At 51.2% G+C, this 26,831-nt stretch overlaps 2 protein-coding genes and 1 long non-coding RNA gene across 4 annotated transcripts; all 3 read left to right on the top strand.

The window, feature by feature from the left end:
- Positions 1–4,333: 4,333 nt before the first annotated feature.
- Positions 4,334–11,374, top strand: LOC119695609 (serine/threonine-protein kinase PAK 3-like). The gene is made up of 9 exons (XM_038124460.1): positions 4,334–4,441; positions 5,389–5,452; positions 6,691–6,739; positions 7,887–7,999; positions 8,524–8,641; positions 9,283–9,382; positions 9,820–10,016; positions 10,606–10,743; positions 11,130–11,374. Exons 1-9 carry the CDS (start codon positions 4,435–4,437, stop codon positions 11,217–11,219), a joined length of 876 nt encoding a protein of 291 aa, XP_037980388.1. The 5' UTR covers positions 4,334–4,434; the 3' UTR covers positions 11,220–11,374.
- A 5,508-nt stretch (positions 11,375–16,882) lies between these two features.
- LOC119695602 lies at positions 16,883–18,483 on the top strand. The gene is made up of 3 exons (XR_005255255.1): positions 16,883–17,035; positions 17,953–17,990; positions 18,390–18,483. It is a non-coding gene; the product is annotated as an uncharacterized LOC119695602 (long non-coding RNA).
- On the top strand, positions 18,477–26,605 carry LOC119695601 (serine/threonine-protein kinase PAK 3-like). 2 transcript variants are annotated; one of them, XM_038124447.1, is made up of 11 exons: positions 18,483–18,512; positions 19,033–19,155; positions 19,383–19,563; positions 20,522–20,585; positions 21,831–21,879; positions 23,029–23,141; positions 23,665–23,782; positions 24,424–24,523; positions 24,953–25,149; positions 25,739–25,876; positions 26,264–26,605. In XM_038124447.1, the coding sequence occupies exons 3-11, from the start codon at positions 19,557–19,559 to the stop codon at positions 26,351–26,353; spliced, it is 876 nt and encodes a 291-aa protein (XP_037980375.1). In that variant the 5' UTR covers positions 18,483–18,512; positions 19,033–19,155; positions 19,383–19,556; the 3' UTR covers positions 26,354–26,605. The 2 variants fall into 2 exon arrangements, with proteins under 2 accessions (XP_037980376.1, XP_037980375.1); XM_038124448.1 differs by lacking the exon at positions 20,522–20,585 and having other exon boundaries at positions 18,477–18,512; positions 26,264–26,542.
- The last annotated feature ends 226 nt before the right edge of the window (positions 26,606–26,831 follow it).

Below are 26,831 nucleotides of genomic sequence, written 5' to 3'. Positions count from 1 at the left end.
AGTAGGCAACCATCCTTTAGAGACCTTTTCAGTTGTAGGGAACATGGGTGTTTTGTCAGATCTACACATTCTGTTGCATTCTGGTTTGCAAATTTGGACTGACGTGCAGAAACCACAATTTCTTTTCCAAGGCTCAGGTAGTATTTGTTCGATGTGTGTGATGTTGGAGAGGTCCTTAGGGAAAAGGACATGCCTCTCTTTTCTTTCTTGGTCTCCTACACGCTCTGGCACGCAAAGCCATACTTGCTGTTCTAGTCATTAGGTACAAGGTGCTGCTAGGATGGCTGAGTAATTCAGGAACAAACAGCCATGCTGCCCTACTAGGGACATAGCTCTGGAAATGAGCAGAAAGATAAACCATGTGATGGTATTCACTTTAGAAATGTTCCATTGCAGCGGAGTCACATTTCCTGTACTGTCCGAGACAATTCCGTGCGCCCAGAGCTGCCTTGAAGCCCATCATTTAGGAGTCTCCAGCTGTAAATCTCACAGCCACGGGATCAAAAGTCCTTTCCACTGCTGGTCCTTTCCACCTCTATTCCAGGTCTGGGCATACACCCAGTCTCCTGACTGGTGAGGATAGACTTGAACATTCAGGGTTATTAGTGTTAGGAATGAGGTCCCATACGTCCAATTCAATAAACCACAAACTTCAACTTCAGCAGCAGTTTTAATTGAGGTCAGCCATTTTACTTGCGATGAAATAATACAATCAGATAGAATTCAGGAGTTACAGAAATTTGGCAGTGGTTCGGAGAAAGCATGAGCAAGAACCAATGTATCGGGGTACAGGGAGTGCTTGCCACCCTGTTTAAGGTACGAAGGGAAAAGGATCCCAACAGAACTTATACATACTGTATGCTAATACAGATTCACCAAGAGTTTCCCATAAATCTCCGCCTATTTTTGATTCTTGAAATCTACGTCACTCAACTGCACAGTGCAGGCTGCAGTTGTTGCTATGGGGTCTTGTGGTCTCTTCAGGGCTCTTGTTGGAGGAAGGCCAAAGGTCTTCCTCACATGTCCTCTGGATAACCTGTCAGGTTAGGCATGCGCATTATGTTTGGTGTTCTACTGTGGGAGGACAAAAATGGGGCAAGAAACGGTGGTGGTGCTTTGGTCCCAAGGCCTCTCTGCTAGAGTGAGTCAGACAGAAGGATCCTTCTTGCATTTCCTGTCACAGCATTTCCCTGCTGAAATCACAGCCATGGCTATGATGTAAAATGTTTAGAATTAATAGTGCTGAAAGATGCCTTGTCTCTGTAGCTAGGAGAAAGCTGTAAATGTAATTAAAGTAGTGCTTCTCCTTGTTTACTGCTTTCTAGAACTAAGGAAGGTCCAGCTGGAACAAGCCTTCTGCTTTTTGCTCAGAAGCAATAGTGGCCAAGGAGCACTAATGTGCTTCCTCACATCCTGGTCCCTTCTCAGTGCTCAGCTCCTCAGGATGTGCTCTAGGGGCTTAGTGTGCTTTTACTCTTGGATGCCTTGAGCAAGAGGTTATGGACCAGGAGGGCTTTTTGTGTTGCTTTGTAGCAGAGGAGAACTTTGCAGGCTTTTTTTGGCATTAGCTGTAGAGAAGGTCTGGTTCTATGCATGAGTTCACAAAGCAGCCTAGGGCGGCTGCTATTGTGATGTCAGCGTTTGCATCGCAGCGATGTCAAGGCAAAGTTGCTGTGCTGAGGCCCCGAAGGGCTCAGTGTGCAGAGCAGCTCTGTGGCACGCTCACTGCTGGTAGAACCTGCTGATCAAAGAGGTCTCTGCCAGCAGCACTCTGGGTAGTTTTGGTTTTTCCCTGTAGGAGTTGTCTGGTGCAGACTTGAGCAGCGCTTCTCAAGCCATGGAGGGAGTGTGTGCCGCAGCGTTCACGGCTTTTTCCGTGGCTTATTCCGGGTACTTTTTCACCCACCTGGCGCGTAAGTTGACCTTGCTGCATATGGAAACCCAAATGCCAGAAAGAGGCCTTTAGTTGGGTAAAGCCGCTGCCCAGAGCTCCAGCTAAGAAGGAGGTGTCTCTAGCCAGCGGGGCGTGGGCAGCATTTGTAATGTAGCCTGCAGGGGTTCCGCTCCTGCCGAGGCATTGCCTGTGGCAATGGAGTCTGGAGTCTCGTCAGTTTGCTGGCTCAAGCAAGACAACTTCCAAGATGGGAAGACTGGGAGAGCTTGGCAGGAGTCCTTGTAAAAGCTGTGCACTGCTCTCCAGGACTGAGGGAAAGTCCCTCAGGTCAAGTCTTCTTGTCTGCATTCCCTCATCCCAGCATGTGCCTGTGGAACCTGACACCTGCCGCGCGCTAAAAGAGCCATTTGTTCTGTGCTGAAATCACAGAATCCGCTTGCAAAAGGCCTCTGCGAAGAGGCATTTCAGAGGAGTTCTTGTATGCTGCCGAACACAGGAGCTGTTCCCGTGCTGTGTCACGATAGAACTGCCCCCACGGCTAAGGGGGACTTGGGTGAAGCTTTTCTGGCGAAAGGTTTTCAGTAAGCTCATGGCAATTGCTGCAGGCAATGTCTTGAGAAAACTGAAGTACAGGAAAGAGAGGAGCTGTAGCTCCTGCTGGGTGGGGTGGGGCAGAAGCAATGACTGTTACAGAAGCACTTGTAGACTTCCTCAGTCTCAAGTTACTATGGGTTGAGTAGCCAAAGAGGACAAGAGGTAGACACCAGGCAATATTCTGTACTTTTGTTGTCTTGCTTGCTGTGTGACACAAGGGCTGCTGCTGGAGTGATGTAGCGAAAGCAGAATGCTCTGTCTTTGGGTTGACTTTTTGGCGGGCTTGCCCAACACAGGCAGTTTTCTTAAAGCATCTGGTTCTTTTTGCCTTGTGTGTTGCAGGTCACATCACCCGTGCCTGGAGAGGATCTGGTCTTTGGGTGAGTGGCAAAGGAGCCTCTGGTGCTGGAAGCATTTGACAATTGTGGAGCAAGCCGTGAGCTGGGCCTGTTGCAGTCCAGTGCCAGCCGGCTTGGATGAATGAAAGTACAGTCCAGACTCTTTGCAGCAGCAGCAGCAGCAAGAGGATCCCGGGCTGTTTCCTCCAGTTCCTTTCCAGAGCTTTTTAAGCAGCTGAAAGTGGGGCTGCTTGGTGCTTTAAGCCATGATGGAATTTCTCCTGTACAAGAGAGTGCAGTCCCATCTAAGTGGCCCGTTTTACTTGACTTTGGGCAAGTTAGAGTACCATTTCTCTGCAGAAGATTTCTCCTTAGTGCATCTGGGTCTAGAGCTGAACAGAAAGAAGGTTAGGTGTCCCTGCCGCTGCTGTCTGTCTGCAGAGCCCAAAACCAACCTGGGAGTCTCCTGTGGCTGCGTGTCTTCCCGAAGAAGAGGCCAAAGGGGAGGAGGATGCCCAGCCAACTGCACCTGCTGCCACTGCAGGGCCTGAGCATCCAGCATCAGTAAGTGGCAGCTCTGGGTAGTCCTGTGGCTGGAGCAAAGCGTAGCTAAAAGTTGCTGATCAGAGAGCACCTGCCGTGCCTGGCTGAAGATGCTGAGAGCTGGAATCTTTCCAGCCCTCGCCCCAGCCAGTGAGGCCTGGAAAAGGGGTGTGGAACTTGGATGTTTAGGCATCACTTTCCTCCTGTTCTGAGCGGGGCTATGAATTTGTCTTAGCAAGAGACAAGAGGTAGCATTAGGATGTCTTTGGATGCTCCTGGGGCACAAGTGAGGCCCTTGGTGCAGCCCAGTGGCTGTGCAGGCTCCCTGTCCCCAGTGGAGAGAGCAGTGCAAAGATGCAGTTCAGAAGCTTGCAGGATAGGAGGAGACACTGTCCCCAGGAGGGACCTGGCCCTCCCCAGAGAGCAGCTGTCAGTAGCTAAAGGAAGAGCTGAGATGCAGCGGGGTATATAGGTAATGAAGATAGGTAAGGTTCTGAATGGCAGGTCCTTTCCTGTCCCTCATGCTGCTGTGTGTCCACAGAGCACAAGGGCAGGGTCAGCACCTGCTCCGGCTGCCTCTGGACCCGAGGAAGAGGCTGAAGAGGAGGAAGGTGCCGATGAACCTGCCCCCGCTGTCATCCCACGGCCCGAGGAAACATCATCAGTAAGTGCCTGCTTTGGTTAGCAGTGCCTGTGGTGTCATTTTGTCCGTCACGCAGAAGCAGCCTTTGGCTCTTGCGCCTTGAGCTGGAGAAGCGGGCTGCAAAAGCTGAGAGGCGAAGAGCCCTGGATGTGGCCAGCAGCATCTTCCTAGGGGCTTGCATTAGAAATGGGATGGGAGGGGCCTGTCTGCCAGGCCCATTTGTGACCCAAATTCCTTTCTTGTCGCAGAGCTCCACCTCCTCTGTGCTGGCACCTGCACGGGCTGCAGCGGAAGGCTCTGAAGAAGGCTCCGGTCCCCAAGCTGGAAGCTCAAGCACGAGCAGCTCGTGCACCTGGAGCACGACTAGCTCCTCTGGCAGCAGAGAGCAGCTGCGAGAGAGGACAGAGGACAAGTGCCTGGCCATGCTGAGTACGTCCTTTGTGATCCCTGTCTGCTGGAGCAGTGCCTTGCGTGTGCGTGTGCCGGCATGAGCTGTCCCGCCTGCTGCTCCTGCTCAGCTGAGTGCCGGGTCCTGAGGCCTCGACACAGGACCTGCTGTTGTGCTTTGAGGTGGTGAGGGATCACCGGGCTGTTGCTGCTGCCTCTGAGAGCAGCTCAGCCTGGTTTGGCTTTGCCTGAGCTTCCCTGTAGGCAAAAGGCAAAACAGAGCTAGTTTCTGGCTGAGCAGGAGGCTGTGACCTAGCGAATGAGTAGGCCTGCAGGAGCTCCTGTGGGGCCCAGCTGCTGTGGGGCACGGCCAAGGTCATCTTCAGAACTCAGCCTGTCCTAAAGGCTGAGGGACCTCATTCCTAAGGCCCATCCCAGTAGGCTGTACCAAGAGCTGCTGCAGGCAGAAAGGCAGAACGGCATTGTTTAGGGAAAAGTCCTGCTTCAAGGTGGAGAGTGCGCTTCTGCTGCAAGCACTGTGCAATATTCTTCCTGCTCTGGAAAGGGCAGCTGCTGATAACAATGGATTCCAGAACCCAAGATGCCTTTGATGTTTGCAATTATTGAAGCTTTGGTTGAATGTCACCCAGTGCTCATTGCCAGGAACAAAAGGTTCTGTTTTTCCTGCTGCCCTGAATGTTTATAGCCAGCAATCACTTCTCTTGGTTACAGTTTTCTGATCGCTGTCTCCTCTGCACTGTTTCTCCATGCGCTTAGATATTAGTTTAGACTTTTAGTTTTGTGCAGGCCATCTGTGCTGCAGGGCTTCTTGTCTTGCTGCTGTTGTTTCTGAGGTGCTGGTGCTGTGGTTGTTTCCCGACTGCCTGAGTTGAAAGGGCCCAGTGTCCCAGAGAGTGGGGCTGCCTTTGTGATCTGCTGCAGGATGGGATCTCTTTTGAAGTGAGCATCTTTCCTTGGGACTTTTCCAGAGATGCTGGTGAGCGAGGGAGATCCTGAGGCGAAATACACAGAACTGGAAACTATTGGCAAAGGGTGAGTGCAGCCAGAGTTCCTTCTTCAGAGGGAGGGGCTGTGCATTTTGCTGGTGTCACATCTCCCCAGAGTGACCTCAGGCAAGCTCCAAAGCTGTCCAGACAGCTTTGATGCCTGATGCTCTCTCAGTACTGGTCAGCATTTATAGCTGTGGTCCGAAGGCATGGCCTGGACACCTGGATGCTGGCAATGTCTTTTCTGCGGCAAAGAGCAGCGCCTGGCAGATCTCCTGACCCTCAAGTGTGTTGCACCCGTTTGCCGCTTTTTGTAGGAGAAATCATTTTTGCATGTCTCACAAGAGTAGAGAAAGTGTGAAAATGAAAGGAGGAGAATGTTCATTGCCTCAAAAGGTCAAGTGAGCAGCTGAGAGCTGTCAGGGAACAGCTCTCGGTAACATTTCTTTCCCGCATTTTGCTGACAACAAGGTTCAGTGGTTCAGGATGACACCGCCTAGTCTAGAAGCCAACAGCAGAAATGAAAGAAGCAGCTGTCTTTTGTAGTTGAGGTGGCAAAAGACAAAGCTTCAGGGCAATGCCCAGTGCCACTGCACTCTGGAGGAAAAGGCATCATGTGCCTGATGGCAGACCCCTCATGGATCCTGTGGGGTTTAGGCCTTTTCTGCAAAGAATCCACCAAGCTGTTCCCTTTGAAAGCCAGCTGTGCTGACTGAGAATGGGACTGATTTGCAACATGTTCTCTGGGAGAAGCCAAATGTACAAGAAGTCGCCAGAAAAGCAGAGTCCTTCCTGTGTCTGGTGCACGGAAGAGAAGCAGCTGCCCGTGGCTCTGGACGCAGAAGGCAGCTGTCTAAGCATCCTGTGTTTTGAGTACTTCTCCATATGTGTGTGCAGCAATGGAAGCCTTTGCCTGCTCTGGCTGTGGCTGCAGCTGTGGCTGGACCCTATATTCCTTGCAAGCTGGGGAAGGGATCTGTGTCTAGAGGCTTTCTGCCAATGGCTGTTGCATGGCTTCAGGCTTCTCAGAAGGCCTGAGTGGTGGTGCTTGAGTTTGGCAGGTAGACTCCCAGGAGAGGTGTGAGAAGGCCCCACCGGCTAGTTCCTGGAAAAATCCCACACATGCACAGATAGAGGAAGAGCAAAGGGGGAAGAGACCCAGACGAGAATTTGTCATGTTCCATTTCCTGTTTTCCCAAGGACTTTTTTCCCGTTGGACTGCAGTGTCTTGCACTTGCAGGGACTAAAGGACTTCTTCTTTCTCTGCTCCTGTTTTGTTTCTAGGGGTTTCGGCACTGTGTGCATGGCAGTGGAGACTGCCACAGGAGAAGAGGTAAGCGTCAAGCAGCGCCGCAGCTTCTGCAGCTCTCGAGTGCCCTCTCCTCTGCTGTGAGCTGTGGCTGAGCTTTGGGTCGCCAGTGGAGCTTTGCTGCAAAGGCAAATGAAGGGCAGAGCAGTGTCCGCCTGCCAAATGCAGTGGGGACAGATTTTGTCCTTCTCAGCTGCCCCAGGCAATGCAAGGAGGCCAGGCGGCATCTTTCAGAGGAGGACACGCTGGCTGGGTCTTAGTGCCCAGGTGGTGTCTCAGAGCATGGCACTGCTCTTTGGGGCTGCAGGGTTCCTGAATTCTCATTTCTGCCTGTGAGCAAATACATGGGAATCGTGCTGGTAGTTCTGTAGCCACCTGCAGGGCTGCCCTTGGGAATTGCGCTTAGAGAGAGAGGTCTGCAGGGAGTGTCCCAAGGGCCTAAGCCCTGCTCAGAGCCCGGTGTAAATCCCTAGAAGATCAAAGCATGGGTTATTTCTTTTTACAGTCTTTTCAGCAGTAACTGCAAATGTCAGTGGTGCAAGGGGAAGTATTTTAGTGGAGCAAAATGAAAATTCCTGAAGTGGGGAAGTGCTAGGATTGTCTTTTTTGGAGGTGTCCCTCATGATGTTTTCATCATCATGGCATTTTTTCCGTCAAGTATGTCGGGTTGTATTTCTTAGGGAGAATAACCCTCGGGATGTTTTTCAGGACAGGATTTTTACAGTCCCGTCTGTAAGAGTTTGCTTTGTTGTTGTGCAATGGAGAATGCCAGTGGTGGCTGGAGTAATGCTCAAGCCCCCTAGAAGTGCCAAAGCTTTCCCAGCAGTTTTGCTCCATTTGTACTGGCACAAAATTGCTTCCTGCTTGCAAGAGGTGTGTGACTGAAAATGGGAATGATAAAGTAAGGCCCTGAGGGAAGACTGGCCGTGAGCACAGTGAGTGTTGTTAGAGCTTTGAGGTGGAGAGCTTAGACCGTGTTTCTCCCAGGTTTACAAGGCAAAGGGTAGCCGTGTCTCTGTCCTGGGAGGTGCCCAAGCACGTGGCCCGATGTCCAGTCACGAGGCAGTTTGGCGCAGCCGTGCACTATCATCCCATAATCAGTGTCTCCACGTTCCCCTTGTGGTCCTGGGCCACAGACTTCTTTGGTTGATGGTTTTCTATGTCGTTTTAGGTGGCCATCAAGAAAATTAGTCTCCTGCAAGAGAGCAGCAGCGAACTGTGCCTGAATGAAATCCAGGTCATGCGTGGCAACAAGAATGCCAACCTTGTGAACTATGTAGACAGGTGAGTGGTTCTGCTGTTCTGCCATGAGAGGTCATGCACATCCTGCAGGCCAGAGGTACAACCGCTCCTTTGGTCGCTGGCAGAGGATGGAGCTGTTAATTTACCTGTTTCTGGTCTGATCTACAGCATCTTGGGAGGAGATTGCAATGGGGCTGCAGTAATCTTTCCTGGCATAGTGAGCTTGAAGGGCACTTTCAAAGACTGGACGTGGCCCCGTATGACTGAGCCAACCGCCTCAAAGCTCCTGTCCTCTCTCCACATTGTTTTCGTTGATTTGGGGTTTGATTTTTCCCCATGGGCCTGAAGTACTGACAAAGCACTGTAGGTTGTATTCCCCTTGGCCTGTTGCATTGGTGTGCATACCAAGCAGTCTTTTAGAGTGCAGAGGAGTTCAAGCCCTGTAGAGCGTAGGGAATGACTGCTCACTTCCTCCTGTCGTCCTCGGAGAGAGACACAGAGACAGGAATCCATCAGGTGGTGTAAGTGCGCGCATTGATCTCCAGGCTGTTGTTTGCTCCTTTCAGCTACCTGGTGGACGAGGAACTCTGGCTCGTGATGGAATACATGGACGGAGGTTCTTTACACGATGTCATCAGGGAGACTCATCTGGCAGAAGGAGAGATAGCAGCTGTCTCTCGGGAGGTGAGGGATGGCGCTTGTGCTTCCCATGGCTTGGTCGGGATGGGACTTCCAAATGGGTGATAAGGAGAGGAGAGATTTCATCTTCCGAGCTTCCTTTCTGCCTTTCTCTTATGACTGGCAGTAGCAAGAGCATCTGAAGTGCCTGCCAGTGTCCCTGCCCTTCTTCTAGTGTGCTTGTGTTTGCCTTTTTAAACACTTGCCTGGAGCCTGTGTCTGCTGCATTCCTTGCCCGGAAGGGCACAGCTGCTGGTGGCGCAGTGTGGAGCAAGTGGCAAAGACCAAGAGATACTCACAGGACTCTGAGAGAGCTCAGCCTGAAAGGAGAGCCTGGCAGGCAAAGTGGTGTTTGCAAAAGCATCCACTGTTGTCTGGCTGGAGAGAGCACAGCCAGTGCAGCAGTGCTCCTTGAGTCTGTGGTTGCAGGGCACTGGCCAGAGGAACAGTTGCCCTTTCAGAGGCAAACACACCCTCCCTTAGAAAGGCTCTGCTGTGCTCATGGTAGAGCAGCAGGCTCTTGCCCTTGCCAGCAGCCTGTCCTGCCATGGCTCAGCATCCTGCAGGAAGTCAGTGTTGCAGATGTGCCGCTTTGCTGCCTGTGAGGTGCAATCCACTTAGGCTCGTGTTTCTTTTTGCTCTCTCAGTGCCTGCAAGGCCTGGATTTCCTTCACTCCAAGCAAGTGATGCACCGAGACATCAAAAGCCACAACATTCTCCTGGGCCTGGACGGATCTGTCAAGTTGGGTGGGTGTTGTTGGCCAGGCTCAGCCGCGGCAGGCCGCGGTGTGGGGCTGCCTTTGGGTGCCTGCCGGTTCCCTGCAGTGGTGCCTGTGGCAGTGCAGGCTGCCCTGGTGCAAGCGCAGAGCACGGCCACAAGGTGCAGGGAGGTGTTGCAGGGAAGAAGGGGTCAGGAGAGGCTTTGGGTGGTGTGTGTCCCTTCTCAAGCAAGGCAGTTACAGTCTAATAGCTTCAAGGGACTAAAAACCACAGCCTGAAACCGGGGGCTTTTGCTAAGCGGCCAGTTCCGCATTTCCTCGGCGGCAGGCCCGAGGAATGGCAGCGTGGCCCCTTTATGGCAGCTGGGTTGCACAGTGCCTTCCTGGACATTGGTCCAGTGGGGATTTCTTTGGTTTGCTTTCCTCATTCACGCTGGCGTGATCAGAGTGGTGTTTTCTCCACAGCTGATTTTGGCCTTTCTGCTCAGCTCACCGCTGAGCAGAGCAAACGGAGATCAGCTGTTGGGACCACTTACTGGATGGCGCCAGAAATCTTCACCAGGAAATGCTATGGCCCCAAAGTGGACATCTGGTCCTTTGGCATTGTGGGGATCGAGATGGTGGAAGGAGCGCCTCCTCACCAGATGAAAACCTCCCGCACGGTACGCTGCAACTGCTCTCAGATACTGCTGTCACTCTAACCAAATCTGCTGCCATTCTTCTGCCTGGGAAGCTTGCTAACACCTGAAAATGACAGGTTCCAGGCTGCATAGTCTCTCGTGCTCCTTGTCCAGATCATGCCCTTGCCATTTCATCATGAACAGCACCGAAAAATCGTAATGCCTTTAGCTTGACAGAAGCTTGGCCTAAGGGAGCAGTGAGCAGGGCTGAGCTGCATTTTATGGAACGCTCCTTGGAAAGAGGAGTTAGACAAAAGTCCGTCTTGCAAATCGCCTGTAGAGCTGGTGTCAGTGCTCAGAGAAGCCAAGTGTGCTTTTGCTGATGGAGTTGCTCCTCATTCCATCCACCAGGGAAATCAGGGCTCAAGGCAAGAGCCTTTGCATCTTGGACTGGCTATGGCTGCCTCTGGCTTTGGGTTCTTTGAGTAGGGGTAGGAAAGCTATTACTGCCACCCTCTGGCAGGGAGTAAAGTGCCACAGGAGAGTGGAGCTTGTCCAGTGGGAACAGTTTGTGTGAACTGCTTGGGCTGCGAAGGAGACAGGTAGAGTGTGGCATTTCCTTCTTGTCCAGGTTCAACAGCTGATAAGCACCGGGGGCAGCCCAAAGCTGCAGAACCCCAGGCAACAGTCCGCGTGGTTGCGAGACTTTCTGCACTGCTGCCTGGAGACGGACGAGGACAGGCGCTGGTCTGCCCGGGAACTTCTGCAGGTAAAAGGCAAAGCGGCTGCAGGCTGCGCCAGCTGCCCGCTGCCAGGGGCTCCTCATCTGCTCAAGTCCAAGGCAACTGATGGGCCCCGCTGCGAAGAATCTCCAGTCCGGGCTTCTCAGAGGCAAACAAAGGAGAATCTTGGCCTAGGACACGTTAGAGGGAGCCTTTCTCGGGCACCTAGTCCACATCTCCTTAAGCTGAAGCCATCTGGATTTGTGGCATTTGTGGGATTGGAGCCATGTTTGCCTCATGTAGCAAGGTCTTGGAGGTGGAGACAGAGTTGCACAGAATGCCCTTGTCTCTGTATCTTTCTGCTAGCCAGAGAAAGCCTGTTTCAGCCTGTGAGGAAAGTAGAAGTTCATGTTTTCTTTTTCTCTTTGGGCAGCATCCGTTTGTAACATCAGCCAAGCCGACCTCCACGCTGACGCCTCTGATCATGGCAGCACAGCAGTTCATGGCCGACAGGAGATACTAGCCCTGGAAGAGGCCCTTGTTGTTTTTCGTAGTTTCTAGTTTCTAGTTTCTGTCTCGTAGTTTGTAGTTTGTAGCTCGAAGTTTGTAGTTTCTAGCTTGAAGTTTGTAGTTTGTTTAGACTAGTAGTCAAAAGAAATGCTTTAATAAAGAAAACCTTCCCTGTGTTGGAAGCTTCCTTTTGTTCTCACCCCGTGAAGAAGCTCTAAATTTGCTTCTGAATGGCCAGGTGTTTCTTCTGTGTGGGAAGAGCCGTGGGTGGGATTTGTGGCACAGATTGGAAGCGTGCCCAAGGTCTTTTTCCTACATTGCCTCACGGCCACAACCCCTTGTGGAGATAGAGGCTTGCAGGTGTGACTAGAGGAGCAGAGTAGGGCAAAAAGGGAGCAGAGCAGTGGTGTCACTGCTGGGGATGCTGCTGTGGTTTGTGTTGCAGCTCTTGGGAAAGGTTGGGAGTGTCTGTGTTGCTGTGGGCAGAGGGGGAGGGAGCCGGGCTTCTCCACAGGCTCAGGCGCAGGCGAGTGTCCAGCGGGAAGGCAAGTTCTGCCACGGGAACTAAGGGCAACATGAGGGAGTGAAAACATTGTGCAGTTTGGGTCTGCCTGAGCCACTGTAGAGGCTTGTGGGCCTGCTAGGGGACTTCCTGGGGCTCAGGCCTGGAAGAACCTCTCCCTTGGACTCCCATTTTTATTTCAATATCTGTTCAATACAGTGATTATAGAACATCATGCACTTGGTGATGTTTGTTGGTAACTGAACAGCATATTTGATGACCATTTAAATTGAAATCTTAGTTGCCCAATATTTAACAGACTTCCTTCCCCAGTTTTCATGTTCCATCCCCCTGCTTCCCTGAACCCACTATCCCTGAGAAGGACAGGACGGGAGGTAGAACCTGCTCACGAGCAGAAGCCAGCCACCAGCCATCTGCCATCTCCCCTCCTTTTCTGTCCTTTTGCCAGGATGCCAGTGGCCATGTCGCTAAGGATTCTACCCTAACCCACTTGCCGACAGCCCTCAACCCTGGCCCTGCTTTCCTCTTGTATTAGCAGTCCCCCATTTTTGTTGTAATTCATGGTTCAGAGATTACCGATGTAGGTGACCCTCAGAAGCCAGTCGGCCCAGTTATTTTATTTATCTAGACGGGAGAGTCAGCATCCTCCGTACAGCCGGAGGACCGACTCTGTTGCCCCCACAGGAGACCTGTGCCCGGCCCCACTGGAAGGTCCCCCATGAAAGCTTTTCTTGTGACTTGTGTGTTTGGCTAAGGGCACCAGGGGAAGGTGCTGTTATGTCAGACGTGACGTACACACAAGTGATTGGGGTCTAAGAAGAAAAGGTTTTTATCTTGCGTGTTCTCCATTTTATAGACTCTTAACAAAGCATGATCTTAAGTCATTCACTGCATCACAGTAACTTATTATATTCTTTGGTGCAGAGCAATTAGCGTCAATATAATTGGCAAAAGTTTTACAGAAATTTAGTAAGGCACCTATACAGATTTACTTTTGCACCTAGTCTAGCTTAGAAAAATTTCCACGTATCTTTTCTAATCTGTTTCCATGTTGACAGCTTTATCTTCTTCCTTACTATGGATACACTTGAAAATCATCCATTGTTATTTCTTCAATTAACTCCGCTTTACTTACAAGCCACCTATCATGCGCCCCTATAGGTGCCACCACAAGTCCTTTTGATTTTCTGGTCTCTTATGTTTTATGGGTAGGTGAATGGGAATGAAGTGGCGGGGAGCCACACAGGACTCAGACCCTGAGAACTGATGGAGAATGAAAATCGTATTTGCTTATTGTTTAGTTATGCTCTGCAATATGAACCCACCTGTTTATTTCAATTCTCCAGTTTCATTGAAGTCCATTAAGTCTTGTGTTGTTTTGAGTTAAGACAAGATTATTATTTTTACTGTGATTGTTATACCTTTCCTTTTGAATAAAACAAAGAAAAAAAGGGGGAGTCGTGGGAGCTTGTCCTGGAGGGCACGGGCCAAGAACTGACCACACAGCCCCCCGTCAGACAATCAACCACCAAGACCAAGCCTCAGGAGAAGAGAAGCCGCAACGGATGACACCCAGACAGCTTACGGTGAGTTTAGCATGAAGGGCAGAGGACTCGGGGACTGACTGGGAGCGGCCATGCAGATCAACAGCCTGCCTGGACCCATCAGGGCTGAGGAAAAACAGGTGATGGCTATGGGATGGGTACCCAAAGCTGCCAACACTATCCCCCAATGCACATTCCTGCACCAGGAGAAGACTTGCTTATTTTTTCAGTATTTTATCCAATTACCCTTCTTTTTTTTCTTTTTGCTACTTTCAACTTCAGCTTCTGTACATAGTCATCTCATTCCTTTGATGTTTCTACCTCTTCCTTTCTTTGCACCTTCCCCTCCCCGACTGTCAGCTAAGCTACTCACAGATGGCTTTTTTCACCCTCCTGGTACCTGACGTGCCAGCACCAAAAGAATCCTCATCATTTTGCCTCTAACCGCCTTCTCTTTGGGCCACCGTCACAGCTGGCAAAGCTTCAGCCTTTCACACGTGTGTTTTGGGCAGCAGGTGGGTAAGGGCTGACAAAGCGACTTCCTAAGGCCTGCAGAGCAATGCACTGCAAGCCAGACCTGCTCTCTTTCAGGCAAGGCTTCTTGGAAAGGACTTCAGAATTCCCATCATGGAAATGAAGCACTGTCGTCAGAGCACTAGACGGTGAAAGGATTTGAAAGGGGATAGGAAGCTCAGCTTGCAGAGGAGACACAAGAAGCTTTCTCCCCACCAGACTTTTGGCATCACAATAGCAGTGCTCCATGCTGGCCATGGATCCCCAGGACATGCCCTGTTTGCACACCCCTCCTGCTGGCAATGGACTCACTTTGGCTGTGGTGTGGGGCAGAGAAGGAAACAGGCACCCAGAGAGGGATCATTTCCCTGTGTTTCAGAAAATGACAGCAGAGCAGCCTTTCTCAGTAAAGTCATCTGAAATTCCTTCATAGTCGTAATAATCTGGATTGTCTTAAGGGTGGGGGTCAATGGTGTAACAAAACTCAGGAGGCCCCAACCTCCTCAGCATATCATTTCAGTCAAGGTACTGGCTTCAGACCAAGTGCCTTTCCTGACTTCACCTAACCCTCCAGTGCTTCTCAAACTCAAATGTTTCTTCTTGTCTTTTGTCAGCTTAACCACTGATGCCTTCTTTGCCTACAGCTGGAGAGAGCTTTCCAGCTGCCACCTCTGCTCCTCTGTCAGCCCCTTTTCTCCCTGCTTCCAGGGGCCACCCGCAGTTCCACATGCCTTTCTTCTGCACATTCATGCTCGACACATCACCTACCATTACTACACTTGCCCTGGTGGAGTAATTTTATGCTTTGCTCTGAGAAGACGGGAAGAGGTCTAAAAATTTGCCTAAGATAAATTGAGGGAGGAATCTTCCCCACCCACTGTGGCAAGCAGAGGGAAAATACAAAAATGTCTCAATATTGCTTGCAGCAGACTTGTATAAAACATATGAACATGAATGTCTTAAAACTTAGCAAGAGAAAAACATGTAAACACTCGATGCAGTGAAGAACAGCAATGCTTCAGTCCTGTCACCACCTCATCTTTCCAAGAAACATCACTCAAAGAAGAAAACTCTGTCGCACTTGGACCTACTTCATGCAGAGGAACTATCCGCTTGGTATTCTTTTGTGTTCTCTGCCATAGAAAGTTTTGGTGATGCTTTAATCAAACCGACAATAAAAGTCTGTCAAAAGAAATTTAGAAGACATCGAGGAAGTGAGAATCACAAATAAACCTGATTTGGCAAAAGTTATCTCATTTAAATGCTCTAGGAGCTTAAGAATACTGATGAGGATTCCTAGCACCATGTAGGCAAACTTAAGTTAGAGTAGGCAACCATCCTTTAGAGACCTTTTCAGTTGTAGGGAACATGGGTGTTTTGTCAGATCTACACATTCTGTTGCATTCTGGTTTGCAAATTTGGACTGAAGTGCAGAAACCACAATTTCTTTTCCAAGGCTCAGGTAGTATTTGTTCGATGTGTGTGATGTTGGAGAGGTCCTTAGGGAAAAGGACATGCCTCTCTTTTCTTTCTTGGTCTCCTACACGCTCTGGCACGCAAAGCCATACTTGCTGTTCTAGTCATTAGGTACAAGGTGCTGCTAGGATGGTTGAGTAATTCAGGAACAAACAGCCATGCTGCCCTACTAGGGACATAGCTCTGGAAATGATCAGAAAGATAAACCATGTGATGGTATTCACTTTAGAAATGTTCCACTGCAGCTTTTCCTGCAGTAGAGTCACATTTCCTGTACTGTCTGAGACAATTCCGTGCGCCCAGAGCTGCCTTGAAGCCCATCATTTAGGAGTCTCCAGCTGTAAATCTCACAGCCACGGGATCAAAAGTCCTTTCCACTGCTGGTCCTTTCCACCTCTATTCCAGGTCTGGGCATACACCCAGTCTCCTGACTGGTGAGGATAGACTTGAACATTCAGGGTTATTAGTGTTAGGAATGAGGTCCCATACGTCCAATTCAATAAACCACAAACTTCAACTTCAGCAGCAGTTTTAATTGAGGTCAGCCATTTTACTTGCGATGAAATAATACAATCAGATAGAATTCAGGAGTTACAGAAATTTGGCAGTGGTTTGGAGAATGCATGAGCAAGAACCAATGTATCGGGGTACAGGGAGCGCTTGCCACCCTGTTTAAGGTACGAAGGGAAAAGGATCCCAACACAACTTATACATACTGTATGCTAATACAGATTCACCAAGAGTTTCCCATAAATCTCTCCTATTTTTGATTCTTGCAATCTACGTCATTCAACTGCACAGCTCAGGCTGCCGTTGTTGCTATGGGGTCTTGTGGTCTCTTCAGGGCTCTTGTTGGAGGAAGGCCAAAGGTCTTCCTCACATGTCCTCTGGATAGCCTGGCAGGTTAGGCATGCGCATTATGTTTGGTGTTCTACTGTGGGAGGACAAAAATGGGGGAAGAAACGGTGGTGGTGCTTTGGTCCCAAGGCCTCTCTGCTAGAGTGAGTCAGACAGAAGGATCCTTCTTGCATTTCCTGTCACAGCATTTCCCTGCTGAAATCACAGCCATGGCTATGATGTAAAATGTTTAGAATTAATAGTGCTGAAAGATGCCTTGTCTCTGTAGCTAGGAGAAAGCTGTAAATGTAATTAAAGTAGTGCTTCTCCTTGTTTACTGCTTTCTAGAACTAAGGAAGGTCCAGCTGGAACAAGCCTTCTGCTTTTTGCTCAGAAGCAATAGTGGCCAAGGAGCACTAATGTGCTTCCTCACATCCTGGTCCCTTCTCAGTGCTCAGCTCCTCAGGATGTGCTCTAGGGGCTTAGTGTGCTTTTACTCTTGGATGCCTTGAGCAAGAGGTTATGGACCAGGAGGGCTTTTTGTGTTGCTTTGTAGCAGAGGAGAACTTTGCAGGCTTTTTTTGGCATTAGCTGTAGAGAAGGTCTGGTTCTATGCATGAGTTCACAAAGCAGCCTAGGGCGGCTGCTATTGTGATGTCAGCGTTTGCATCGCAGCGATGTCAAGGCAAAGTTGCTGTGCTGAGGCCCCGAAGGGCTCAGTGCGCAGAGCAGCTCTGTAGCACGCTCCCTGCTGGTAGAACCTGCTGATCAAAGAGGTCTCTGCCAGCAGCACTCTGGGTAGTTTTGGTTTTCCCCTGTAGGAGTTGTCTGGTGCAGACTTGAGCAGCGCTTCTCAAGCCATGGAGGGAGTGTGTGCCGCAGCGTTCACGGCTTTTTCCGTGGCTTATTCCGGGTACTTTTTCACCCACCTGGCGCGTAAGTTGACCTTGCTGCATATAGAAACCCAAATGCCAGAAAGAGGCCTTTAGTTGGGTAAAGCCGCTGCCCAGATCTCCAGCTAAGAAGGAGGTGTCTCTAGCCAGCGGGGCGTGGGCAGCATTTGTAATGTAGCCTGCAGGGGTTCCGCTCCTGCCGAGGCATTGCCTGTGGCAATGGAGTCTGGAGTCTCGTCAGTTTGCTGGCTCAAGCAAGACAACTTCCAAGATGGGAAGACTGGGAGAGCTTGGCAGGAGTCCTTGTAAAAGCTGTGCACTGCTCTCCAGGACTGAGGGAAAGTCCCTCAGGTCAAGTCTTCTTGTCTGCATTCCCTCATCCCAGCATGTGCCTGTGGAACCTGACACCTGCCGCGCGCTAAAAGAGCCATTTGTTCTGTGCTGAAATCACAGAATCCGCTTGCAAAAGGCCTCTGCGAAGAGGCATTTCAGAGGAGTTCTTGTATGCTGCCGAACACAGGAGCTGTTCCCGTGCTGTGTCACGATAGAACTGCCCCCACGGCTAAGGGGGACTTGGGTGAAGCTTTTCTGGTGAAAGGTTTTCAGTAAGCTCATGGCAATTGCTGCAGGCAATGTCTTGAGAAAACTGAAGTACAGGAAAGAGAGGAGCTGTAGCTCCTGCTGGGTGGGGTGGGGCAGAAGCAATGACTGTTACAGAAGCACTTGCAGACTTTCTCAGTCTCAAGTTACTATGGGTTGAGTAGCCACAGAGGACAAGAGGTAGACACCAGGCCATATTCTGTACTTTTGTTGTCTTGCTTGCTGTGTGACACAAGGGCTGCTGCTGGAGTGATGTAGCGAAAGCAGAATGCTCTGTCTTTGGGTTGACTTTTTGGCGGGCTTGCCCAACACAGGCAGTTTTCTTAAAGCATCTGGTTCTTTTTGCCTTGTGTGTTGCAGGTCACATCACCCGTGCCTGGAGAGGATCTGGTCTTTGGGTGAGTGGCAAAGGAGCCTCTGGTGCTGGAAGCATTTGACAATTGTGGAGCAAGCCGTGAGCTTGGCCTGTTGCAGTCCAGTGCCAGCCGGCTTGGATGAATGAAAGTACAGTCCAGACTCTTTGCAGCAGCAGCAACCGCAGGAGGATCCCGGGCTGTTTTCTCCAGTTCCTTTCCAGAGCTTTTTAAGCAGCTGAAAGTGGGGCTGCTTGGTGCTTTAAGCCATGATGGAATTTCTCCTGTACAAGAGAGTGCAGTCCCATCTAAGTGGCCCGTTTTACTTGACTTTGGGCAAGTTAGAGTACCATTTCTCTGCAGAAGATTTCTCTTTAGTGCATCTGGGTCTAGAGCTGAACAGAAAGAAGGTTAGGTGTCCCTGCCGCTGCTGTCTGTCTGCAGAGCCCAAAACCAACCTGGGAGTCTCCTGTGGCTGCGTGTCTTCCTGAAGAAGAGGCCAAAGGGGAGGAGGATGCCCAGCCAACTGCACCTGCTGCCACTGCAGGGCCTGAGCATCCAGCATCAGTAAGTGGCAGTTCTGGGTAGTCCTGTGGCTGGAGCAAAGCGTAGCTAAAAGTTGCTGATCAGAGAGCACCTGCCGTGCCTGGCTGAAGTTGCTGAGAGCTGGAATCTTTCCAGCCCTCCCCCCAGCCAGTGAGGCCTGGAAAAGGGGTGTGGAACTTGGATGTTTAGGCATCACTTTCCTCCTGTTCTGAGCGGGGCTATGAATTTGTCTTAGCAAGAGACAAGAGGTAGCATTAGGATGTCTTTGGATGCTCCTGGGGCACAAGTGAGGCCCTTGGTGCAGCCCAGTGGCTGTGCAGGCTCCCTGTCCCCAGCGGTAAGAGCAGTGCAAAGATGCAGTTCAGAGGCTTGCAGGATAGGAGGAGACACTGTCCCCAGGAGGGACCTGGCCCTCCCCAGAGAGCAGCTGTCAGTAGCTAAAGGAAGAGCTGAGATGCAGCGGGGTATATAGGTAATGAAGATAGGTAAGGTTCTGAATGGCAGGTCCTTTCCTGTCCCTCATGCTGCTGTGTGTCCACAGAGCACAAGGGCAGGGTCAGCACCTGCTCCGGCTGCCTCTGGACCCGAGGAAGAGGCTGAAGAGGAGGAAGGTGCCGATGAACCTGCCCCCGCTGTCATCCCACGGCCCGAGGAAACATCATCAGTAAGTGCCTGCTTTGGTTAGCAGTGCCTGTGGTGTCATTTTGTCCGTCACGCAGAAGCAGCCTTTGGCTCTTGCGCCTTGAGCTGGAGAAGCGGGCTGCAAAAGCTGAGAGGCGAAGAGCCCTGGATGTGGCCAGCAGCATCTTCCTAGGGGCTTGCATTAGAAATGGGATGGGAGGGGCCTGTCTGCCAGGCCCATTTGTGACCCAAATTCCTTTCTTGTCGCAGAGCTCCACCTCCTCTGTGCTGGCACCTGCACGGGCTGCAGCGGAAGGCTCTGAAGAAGGCTCCGGTCCCCAGGCTGGAAGCTCAAGCACGAGCAGCTCGTGCACCTGGAGCACGACTAGCTCCTCTGGCAGCAGAGAGCAGCTGCGAGAGAGGACAGAGGACAAGTGCCTGGCCATGCTGAGTACGTCCTTTGTGATCCCTGTCTGCTGGAGCAGTGCCTTGCGTGTGCGTGTGCCGGCATGAGCTGTCCCGCCTGCTGCTCCTGCTCAGCTGAGTGCCGGGTCCTGAGGCCTCGACACAGGACCTGCTGTTGTGCTTTGAGGTGGTGAGGGATCACCGGGCTGTTGCTGCTGCCTCTGAGAGCAGCTCAGCCTGGTTTGGCTTTGCCTGAGCTTCCCTGTAGGCAAAAGGCAAAACAGAGCTAGTTTCTGGCTGAGCAGGAGGCTGTGACCTAGCGAATGAGTAGGCCTGCAGGAGCTCCTGTGGGGCCCAGCTGCTGTGGGGCACGGCCAAGGTCATCTTCAGAACTCAGCCTGTCCTAAAGGCTGAGGGACCTCATTCCTAAGGCCCATCCCAGTAGGCTGTACCAAGAGCTGCTGCAGGCAGAAAGGCAGGACGGCATTGTTTAGGGAAAAGTCCTGCTTCAAGGTGGAGAGTGTGCTCCTGTTGCAAGCAGTGTGCAATATTCTTCCTGCTCTGGAAAGGGCAGCTGCTGATAACAATTCCAGGTTCTGATTCCAGAACCCAAGATGCCTTTGATGTTTGCAAGGATTAAAGCTTTGGTTGAATGTAACCCAGTGCTCATTGCCAGGAACAAAAGGTTCTGTTTTCCCTGCTGCCCTGAATGTTTATAGGCAGCAATCACTTCTCTTGGTTACAGTTTTCTGATCGCTGTCTCCTCTGCACTGTTTCTCCATGCGCTTAGATTTTAGTTTAGACTTTTTAAACTTTGTGCAGGCCATCTGTGCTGCAGGTCTGCTTGTCTTGCTGCTGTTGTTTCTGAGGTGCTGGTGCTGTGGTTGTTTCCCGACTGCCTGAGTTGAAAGGGCCCAGTGTCCCAGAGAGTGGGGCTGCCTTTGTGATCTGCTGCAGGATGGGATCTCTTTTGAAGTGAGCATCTTTCCTTGGGACTTTTCCAGAGATGCTGGTGAGCGAGGGAGATCCTGAGGCGAAATACACAGAACTGGAAACTATTGGCAAAGGGTGAGTGCAGCCAGAGTTCCTTCTTCAGAGGGAGGGGCTGTGCATTTTGCTGGTGTCACATCTCCCCAGAGTGACCTCAGGCAAGCTCCAAAGCTGTTCAGACGCTGGGTTAGGCTGATGCCTGATGCTCTCTCAGTACTGGTCAGCAGTTATAGCTGTGGTCCGAAGGCGTGGCATGGACACCTGGATGCTGGCAATGTCTTTTCTGCGGCAAAGAGCAGCGCCTGGCAGATCTCCTGACCCTCAAGTGTGTTGCACCCGTTTGCCGCTTTTTGTAGGAGAAATCATTTTTGCATGTCTCACAAGAGTAGAGAAAGTGTGAAAATGAAAGGAGGAGAAAGTTCATTGCCTCAAAAGGTCAAGTGAGCAGCTGAGAGCTGTCAGGGAACAGCTCTCGGTAACATTTCTTTCCCGCATTTTGCTGACAACAAGGTTCAGTGGTTCAGGATGACACCGCCTAGTCTAGAAGCCAACAGCAGAAATGAAAGAAGCAGCTGTCTTTTGTAGTTGAGGTGGCAAAAGACAAAGCTTCAGGGCAATGCCCAGTGCCACTGCACTCTGGAGGAAAAGGCATCATGTGCCTGATGGCAGACCCCTCGTGGATCCTGTGGGGTTTAGGCCTTTCCTGCAAAGAATCCACCAAGCTGTTCCCTTTGAAAGCCAGCTGTGCTGACTGAGAATGGGACTGATTTGCAACATGTTCTCTGGGAGAAGCCAAATGTACAAGAAGTCGCCAGAAAAGCAGAGTCCTTCCCGTGTCTGGTGCATGGAAGAGAAGCAGCTGCCCATGGCTCTGGACTCAGAAGGCAGCTGTCTAAGCATCCTGTGTTTTGAGTACTTCTCCATTTGTGTGTGCAGCAATGGAAGCCTTTGCCTGCTCTGGCTGTGGCTGCAGCTGTGGCTGGACACTATTTTCCTTGCAAGCTGGGGAAGGGATCTGTGTCTAGAGGCTTTCTGCCAATGGCTGTTGCATGGCTTCAGGCTTCTCAGAAGGCCTGAGTGGTGGTGCTTGAGTTTGGCAGGTAGACTCCAAGGAGAGGTGTGAGAAGGCCCCACCGGCAAGTTCCTGGAAAAATCCCACACATGCACAGATAGAGGAAGAGCAAAGGGGGAAGAGACCCAGACGAGAATTTGTCATGTTCCATTTCCTGTTTTCCCAAGGACTTTTTTCCCGTTGGACTGCAGTGTCTTGCACTTGCAGGGACTAAAGGACTTCTTCTTTCTCTGCTCCTGTTTTGTTTCTAGGGGTTTCGGCACTGTGTGCATGGCAGTGGAGACTGCCACAGGAGAAGAGGTAAGCGTCAAGCAGCGCCGCAGCTTCTGCAGCTCTCGAGTGCCCTCTCCTCTGCTGTGAGCTGTGGCTGAGCTTTGGGTCGCCAGTGGAGCTTTGCTGCAAAGGCAAATGAAGGGCAGAGCAGTGTCCGCCTGCCAAATGCAGTGGGGACAGATTTTGTCCTTCTCAGCTGCCCCAGGCAATGCAAGGAGGCCAGGCGGCATCTTTCAGAGGAGGACACGCTGGCTGGGTCTTAGTGCCCAGGTGGTGTCTCAGAGCATGGCACTGCTCTTTGGGGCTGCAGGGTTCCTGAATTATTCTCATTTCTGGCTGTGAGCAAATACATGGGAATCGTGCTGGTAGTTCTGTAGCCACCTGCAGGGCTGCCCTTGGGAATTGCGCTTAGAGAGAGAGGTCTGCAAGGAGTGTCCCAAGGGCCTAAGCCCTGCTCAGAGCCCGGTGTAAATCCCTAGAAGATCAAAGCATGGGTTATTTCTTTTTACAGTCTTTTCAGCAGTAACTGCAAATGTCAGTGGTGCAAGGGGAAGTATTTTAGTGGAGCAAAATGAAAATTCCTGAAGTGGGGAAGTGCTAGGATTGTCTTTTTTGGAGGTGTCCCTCATGATGTTTTCATCATCATGGCATTTTTTCCGTCAAGTATGTCGGGTTGTATTTCTTAGGGAGAATAACCCTCGGGATGTTTTTCAGGACAGGATTTTTACAGTCCCGTCTGTAAGAGTTTGCTTTGTTGTTGTGCAATGGAGAATGCCAGTGGTGGCTGGAGTAATGCTCAAGCCCCCTAGAAGTGCCAAAGCTTTCCCAGCAGATTTGCTCCATTTTTACTGGCACAAAATTGCTTCCTGCTTGCAAGAGGTGTGTGACTGAAAATGGGAATGATAAAGTAAGGCCCTGGGGAAGACTGGCCGTGAGCACAGTGAGTGTTGTTAGAGCTTTGAGGTGGAGAGCTTAGACCATGTTTCTCCCAGGTTTACAAGGCAAAGGGTAGCCGTGTCTCTGTCCTGGGAGGTGCCCAAGCACGTGGCCCGATGTCCAGTCACAAGGCAGTTTGGCGCAGCCGTGCACTATCATCCCATAATCAGTGTCTCCACGTTCCCCTTGTGGTCCTGGGCCCCACACTTCTTTGGCTGATGGTTTTCTATGTCGTTTTAGGTGGCCATCAAGAAAATTAGTCTCCTGGAAGAGAGCAGCAGCGAACTGTGCCTGAATGAAATCCAGGTCATGCGTGGCAACAAGAATGCCAACCTTGTGAACTATGTAGACAGGTGAGTGGTTCTGCTGTTCTGCCATGAGAGGTCATGCACATCCTGCAGGCCAGAGGTACAACCTCTCCTTTGGTCGCTGGCAGAGGATGGAGCTGTTAATTTACCTGTTTCTGGTCTGATCTACAGCATCTTGGGAGGAGATTGCAATGGGGCTGCAGTAATCTTTCCTGGCATAGTGAGCTTGAAGGGCACTTTCAAAGACCGGACGTGGCCCCGTATGACTGAGCCAACCACCTCAAAGCTCCTGTCCTCTCTCCACATTGTTTTCGTTGATTTGGGGTTTGATTTTTCCCCATGGGCCTGAAGTACTGACAAAGCACTGTAGGTTGTATTTCCCTTGGCCTGTTGCATTGGTGTGCATACCAAGCAGTCTTTTAGAGTGCAGAGAGTTCAAGCCCTGTAGAGCGTAGGGAATGACTGCTCACTTCCTCCTGTCGTCCTCGGAGAGAGACACAGAGACAGGAATCCATCAGGTGGTGTAAGTGCGCGCATTGATCTCCAGGCTGTTGTTTGCTCCTTTCAGCTACCTGGTGGACGAGGAACTCTGGCTCGTGATGGAATACATGGACGGAGGTTCTTTACACGATGTCATCAGGGAGACTCATCTGGCAGAAGGAGAGATAGCAGCTGTCTCTCGGGAGGTGAGGGATGGCGCTTGTGCTTCCCATGGCTTGGTCGGGATGGGACTTCCAAATGGGTGATAAGGAGAGGAGAGATTTCATCTTCCGAGCTTCCTTTCTGCCTTTCTCTTATGACTGGCAGTAGCAAGAGCATCTGAAGTGCCTGCCAGTGTCCCTGCCCTTCTTCTAGTGTGCTTGTGTTTGCCTTTTTAAACACTTGCCTGGAGCCTGTGTCTGCTGCATTCCTTGCCCGGAAGGGCACAGCTGCTGGTGGCGCAGTGTGGAGCAAGTGGCAAAGACCAAGAGAGACTCACAGGACTCTGAGAGAGCTCAGCCTGAAAGGAGAGCCTGGCAGCCAAAGTGGTGTTTGCAAAAGCATCCACTGTTGTCTGGCTGGAGAGAGCACAGCCAGTGCAGCAGTGCTCCTTGAGTCTGTGGTTGCAGGGCGCTGGCCAGAGGAACAGTTGCCCTTTCAGAGGCAAACACACCCTCCCTTAGAAAGGCTCTGCTGTGCTCATGGTAGAGCAGCAGGCTCTTGCCCTTGCCAGCAGCCTGTCCTGCCATGGCTCAGCATCCTCCAGGAAGTCAGTGTTGCAGATGTGCCGCTTTGCTGCCTGTGAGGTGCAATCCACTTAGGCTCGTGTTTCTTTTTGCTCTCTCAGTGCCTGCAAGGCCTGGATTTCCTTCACTCCAAGCAAGTGATGCACCGAGACATCAAAAGCCACAACATTCTCCTGGGCCTGGACGGATCTGTCAAGTTGGGTGGGTGTTGTTGGCCAGGCTCAGCCGCGGCAGGCTGCGGTGTGGGGCTGCCTTTGGGTGCCTGCCGGTTCCCTGCAGTGGTGCCTGTGGCAGTGCAGGCTGCCCTGGTGCAAGCGCAGAGCACGGCCACAAGGTGCAGGGAGGTGTTGCAGGGAAGAAGGGGTCAGGAGAGGCTTTGGGTGGTGTGTGTCCCTTCTCAAGCAATAGTCTAATAGCTTCAAGGGACTAAAAACCACAGCCTGAAACCGGGGGCTTTTGCTAAGCGGCCAGTTCCGCATTTCCTCGGCGGCAGGCCCGAGGAATGGCAGCGTGGCCCCTTTATGGCAGCTGGGTTGCACAGTGCCTTCCTGGACATTGGTCCAGTGGGGATTTCTTTGGTTTGCTTTCCTCATTCACGCTGGCGTGATCAGAGTGGTGTTTTCTCCTCAGCTGATTTTGGCCTTTCTGCTCAGCTCACCGCTGAGCAGAGCAAACGGAGATCAGCTGTTGGGACCACTTACTGGATGGCGCCAGAAATCTTCACCAGGAAATGCTATGGCCCCAAAGTGGACATCTGGTCCTTTGGCATTGTGGGGATCGAGATGGTGGAAGGAGCGCCTCCTCACCGGATGAAAACCTCCCGCACGGTACGCTGCAACTGCTCTCAGATACTGCTGTCACTCTAACCAAATCTGCTGCCATTCTTCTGCCTGGGAAGCTTGCTTCTACCTGAAAATGACAGGTTCCAGGCTGCATAGTCTCTCGTGCTCCTTGTCCAGATCATGCCCTTGCCATTTCATCATGAACAGCACCGAAAAATCGTGATGCCTTTAGCTTGACAGAAGCTTGGCCCAAGGGAGCAGTGAGCAGGGCTGAGCTGCATTTTATGGAACGCTTCTTGGAAAGAGGAGTTAGACAAAAGTCCGTCTTGCAAATCGCCTGTAGAGCTGGTGTCAGTGCTCAGAGAAGCCAAGTGTGCTTTTGCTGATGGAGTTGCTCCTCATTCCAACCGCCAGGGAAATCAGGGCTCAAGGCAAGAGCCTTTGCATCTTGGACTGGCTATGGCTGCCTCTGGCTTTGGGTTCTTTGAGTAGGGGTAGGAAAGCTATTACTGCCATCCTCTGGCAGGGAGTAAAGTGCCACAGGAGAGTGGAGCTTGTCCAGTGGGAACAGTTTGTGTGAACTGCTTGGGCTGCGAAGGAGACAGGTAGAGTGTGGCATTTCCTTCTTGTCCAGGTTCAACAGCTGATAAGCACCGGGGGCAGCCCGAAGCTGCAGAACCCCAGGCAACAGTCCGCGTGGTTGCGAGACTTTCTGCACTGCTGCCTGGAGACGGACGAGGACAGGCGCTGGTCTGCCCGGGAACTTCTGCAGGTAAAAGGCAAAGCGGCTGCAGGCTGCGCCAGTTGCCCGCTGCCAGGGGCTCCTCATCTGCTCAAGTCCAAGGCGTCTGATGGGCCCCGCTGCGAAGAATCTCCAGTCCGGGGCTTCTCAGAGGCAAACAAAGGAGAATCATGGCCTAGGACACGTTAGAGGGAGCCTTTCTCGGGCACCTAGACCTAATCTCCTTAAGCTGAAGCCATCTGGATTTGTGGCATTTGTGGGATTGGAGCCATGTTTGCCTCATGTAGCAAGGTCTTGGAGGTGGAGACAGAGTTGCACAGAATGCCCTTGTCTCTGTATCTTTCTGCTAGCCAGAGAAAGCCTGTTTCAGCCTGTGAGGAAAGTAGAAGTTCATGTTTTCTTTTTCTCTTTGGGCAGCATCCGTTTGTAACATCAGCCAAGCCGACCTCCACGCTGACGCCTCTGATCATGGCAGCACAGCAGTTCATGGCCGACAGGAGATACTAGCCCTGGAAGAGGCCCTTGTTGTTTTTCGTAGTTTCTAGTTTCTAGTTTCTGTCTTGTAGTTTGTAGTTTGTAGTTTGTAGCTCGAAGTTTGTAGTTTCTAGCTCGAAGTTTGTAGTTTGTTTAGACTAGTAGTCAAAAGAAATGCTTTAATAAAGAAAACCTTCACTGTGTTGGAAGCTTCCTTTTGTTCTCACCATGTGAATAAGCTCTAAATTTGCTTCTGAATGGCCAGGTGTTTCTTCTGTGTGGGAAGAGCCGTGGGTGGGATTTGTGGCACGGATTGGAAGCGTGCCTGTCATGGTTTGACGCTGGCCCAATGCCAGTGCCCCCATGAAAACCCATTCTTCCCCGGTGTCTGCTGTGAGATGTGATCAGAGACAGAGCAAAGCAGGCCTCCACTTGCAAACAAAAGGGAAAAAAACTTTATTATCATAGAACTACAATAAAATTAACACACAGAGCAGAATGGAAACCTTTC

The sequence above is a fragment of the Motacilla alba genome, chromosome Z (genome assembly GCF_015832195.1).
Source record: "Motacilla alba alba isolate MOTALB_02 chromosome Z, Motacilla_alba_V1.0_pri, whole genome shotgun sequence".
Lineage (NCBI taxonomy): Eukaryota > Metazoa > Chordata > Aves > Passeriformes > Motacillidae > Motacilla > Motacilla alba.
Note: the sequence above shows the minus strand (reverse complement) of the source record. Positions and strands in the feature narration are given on the sequence as shown.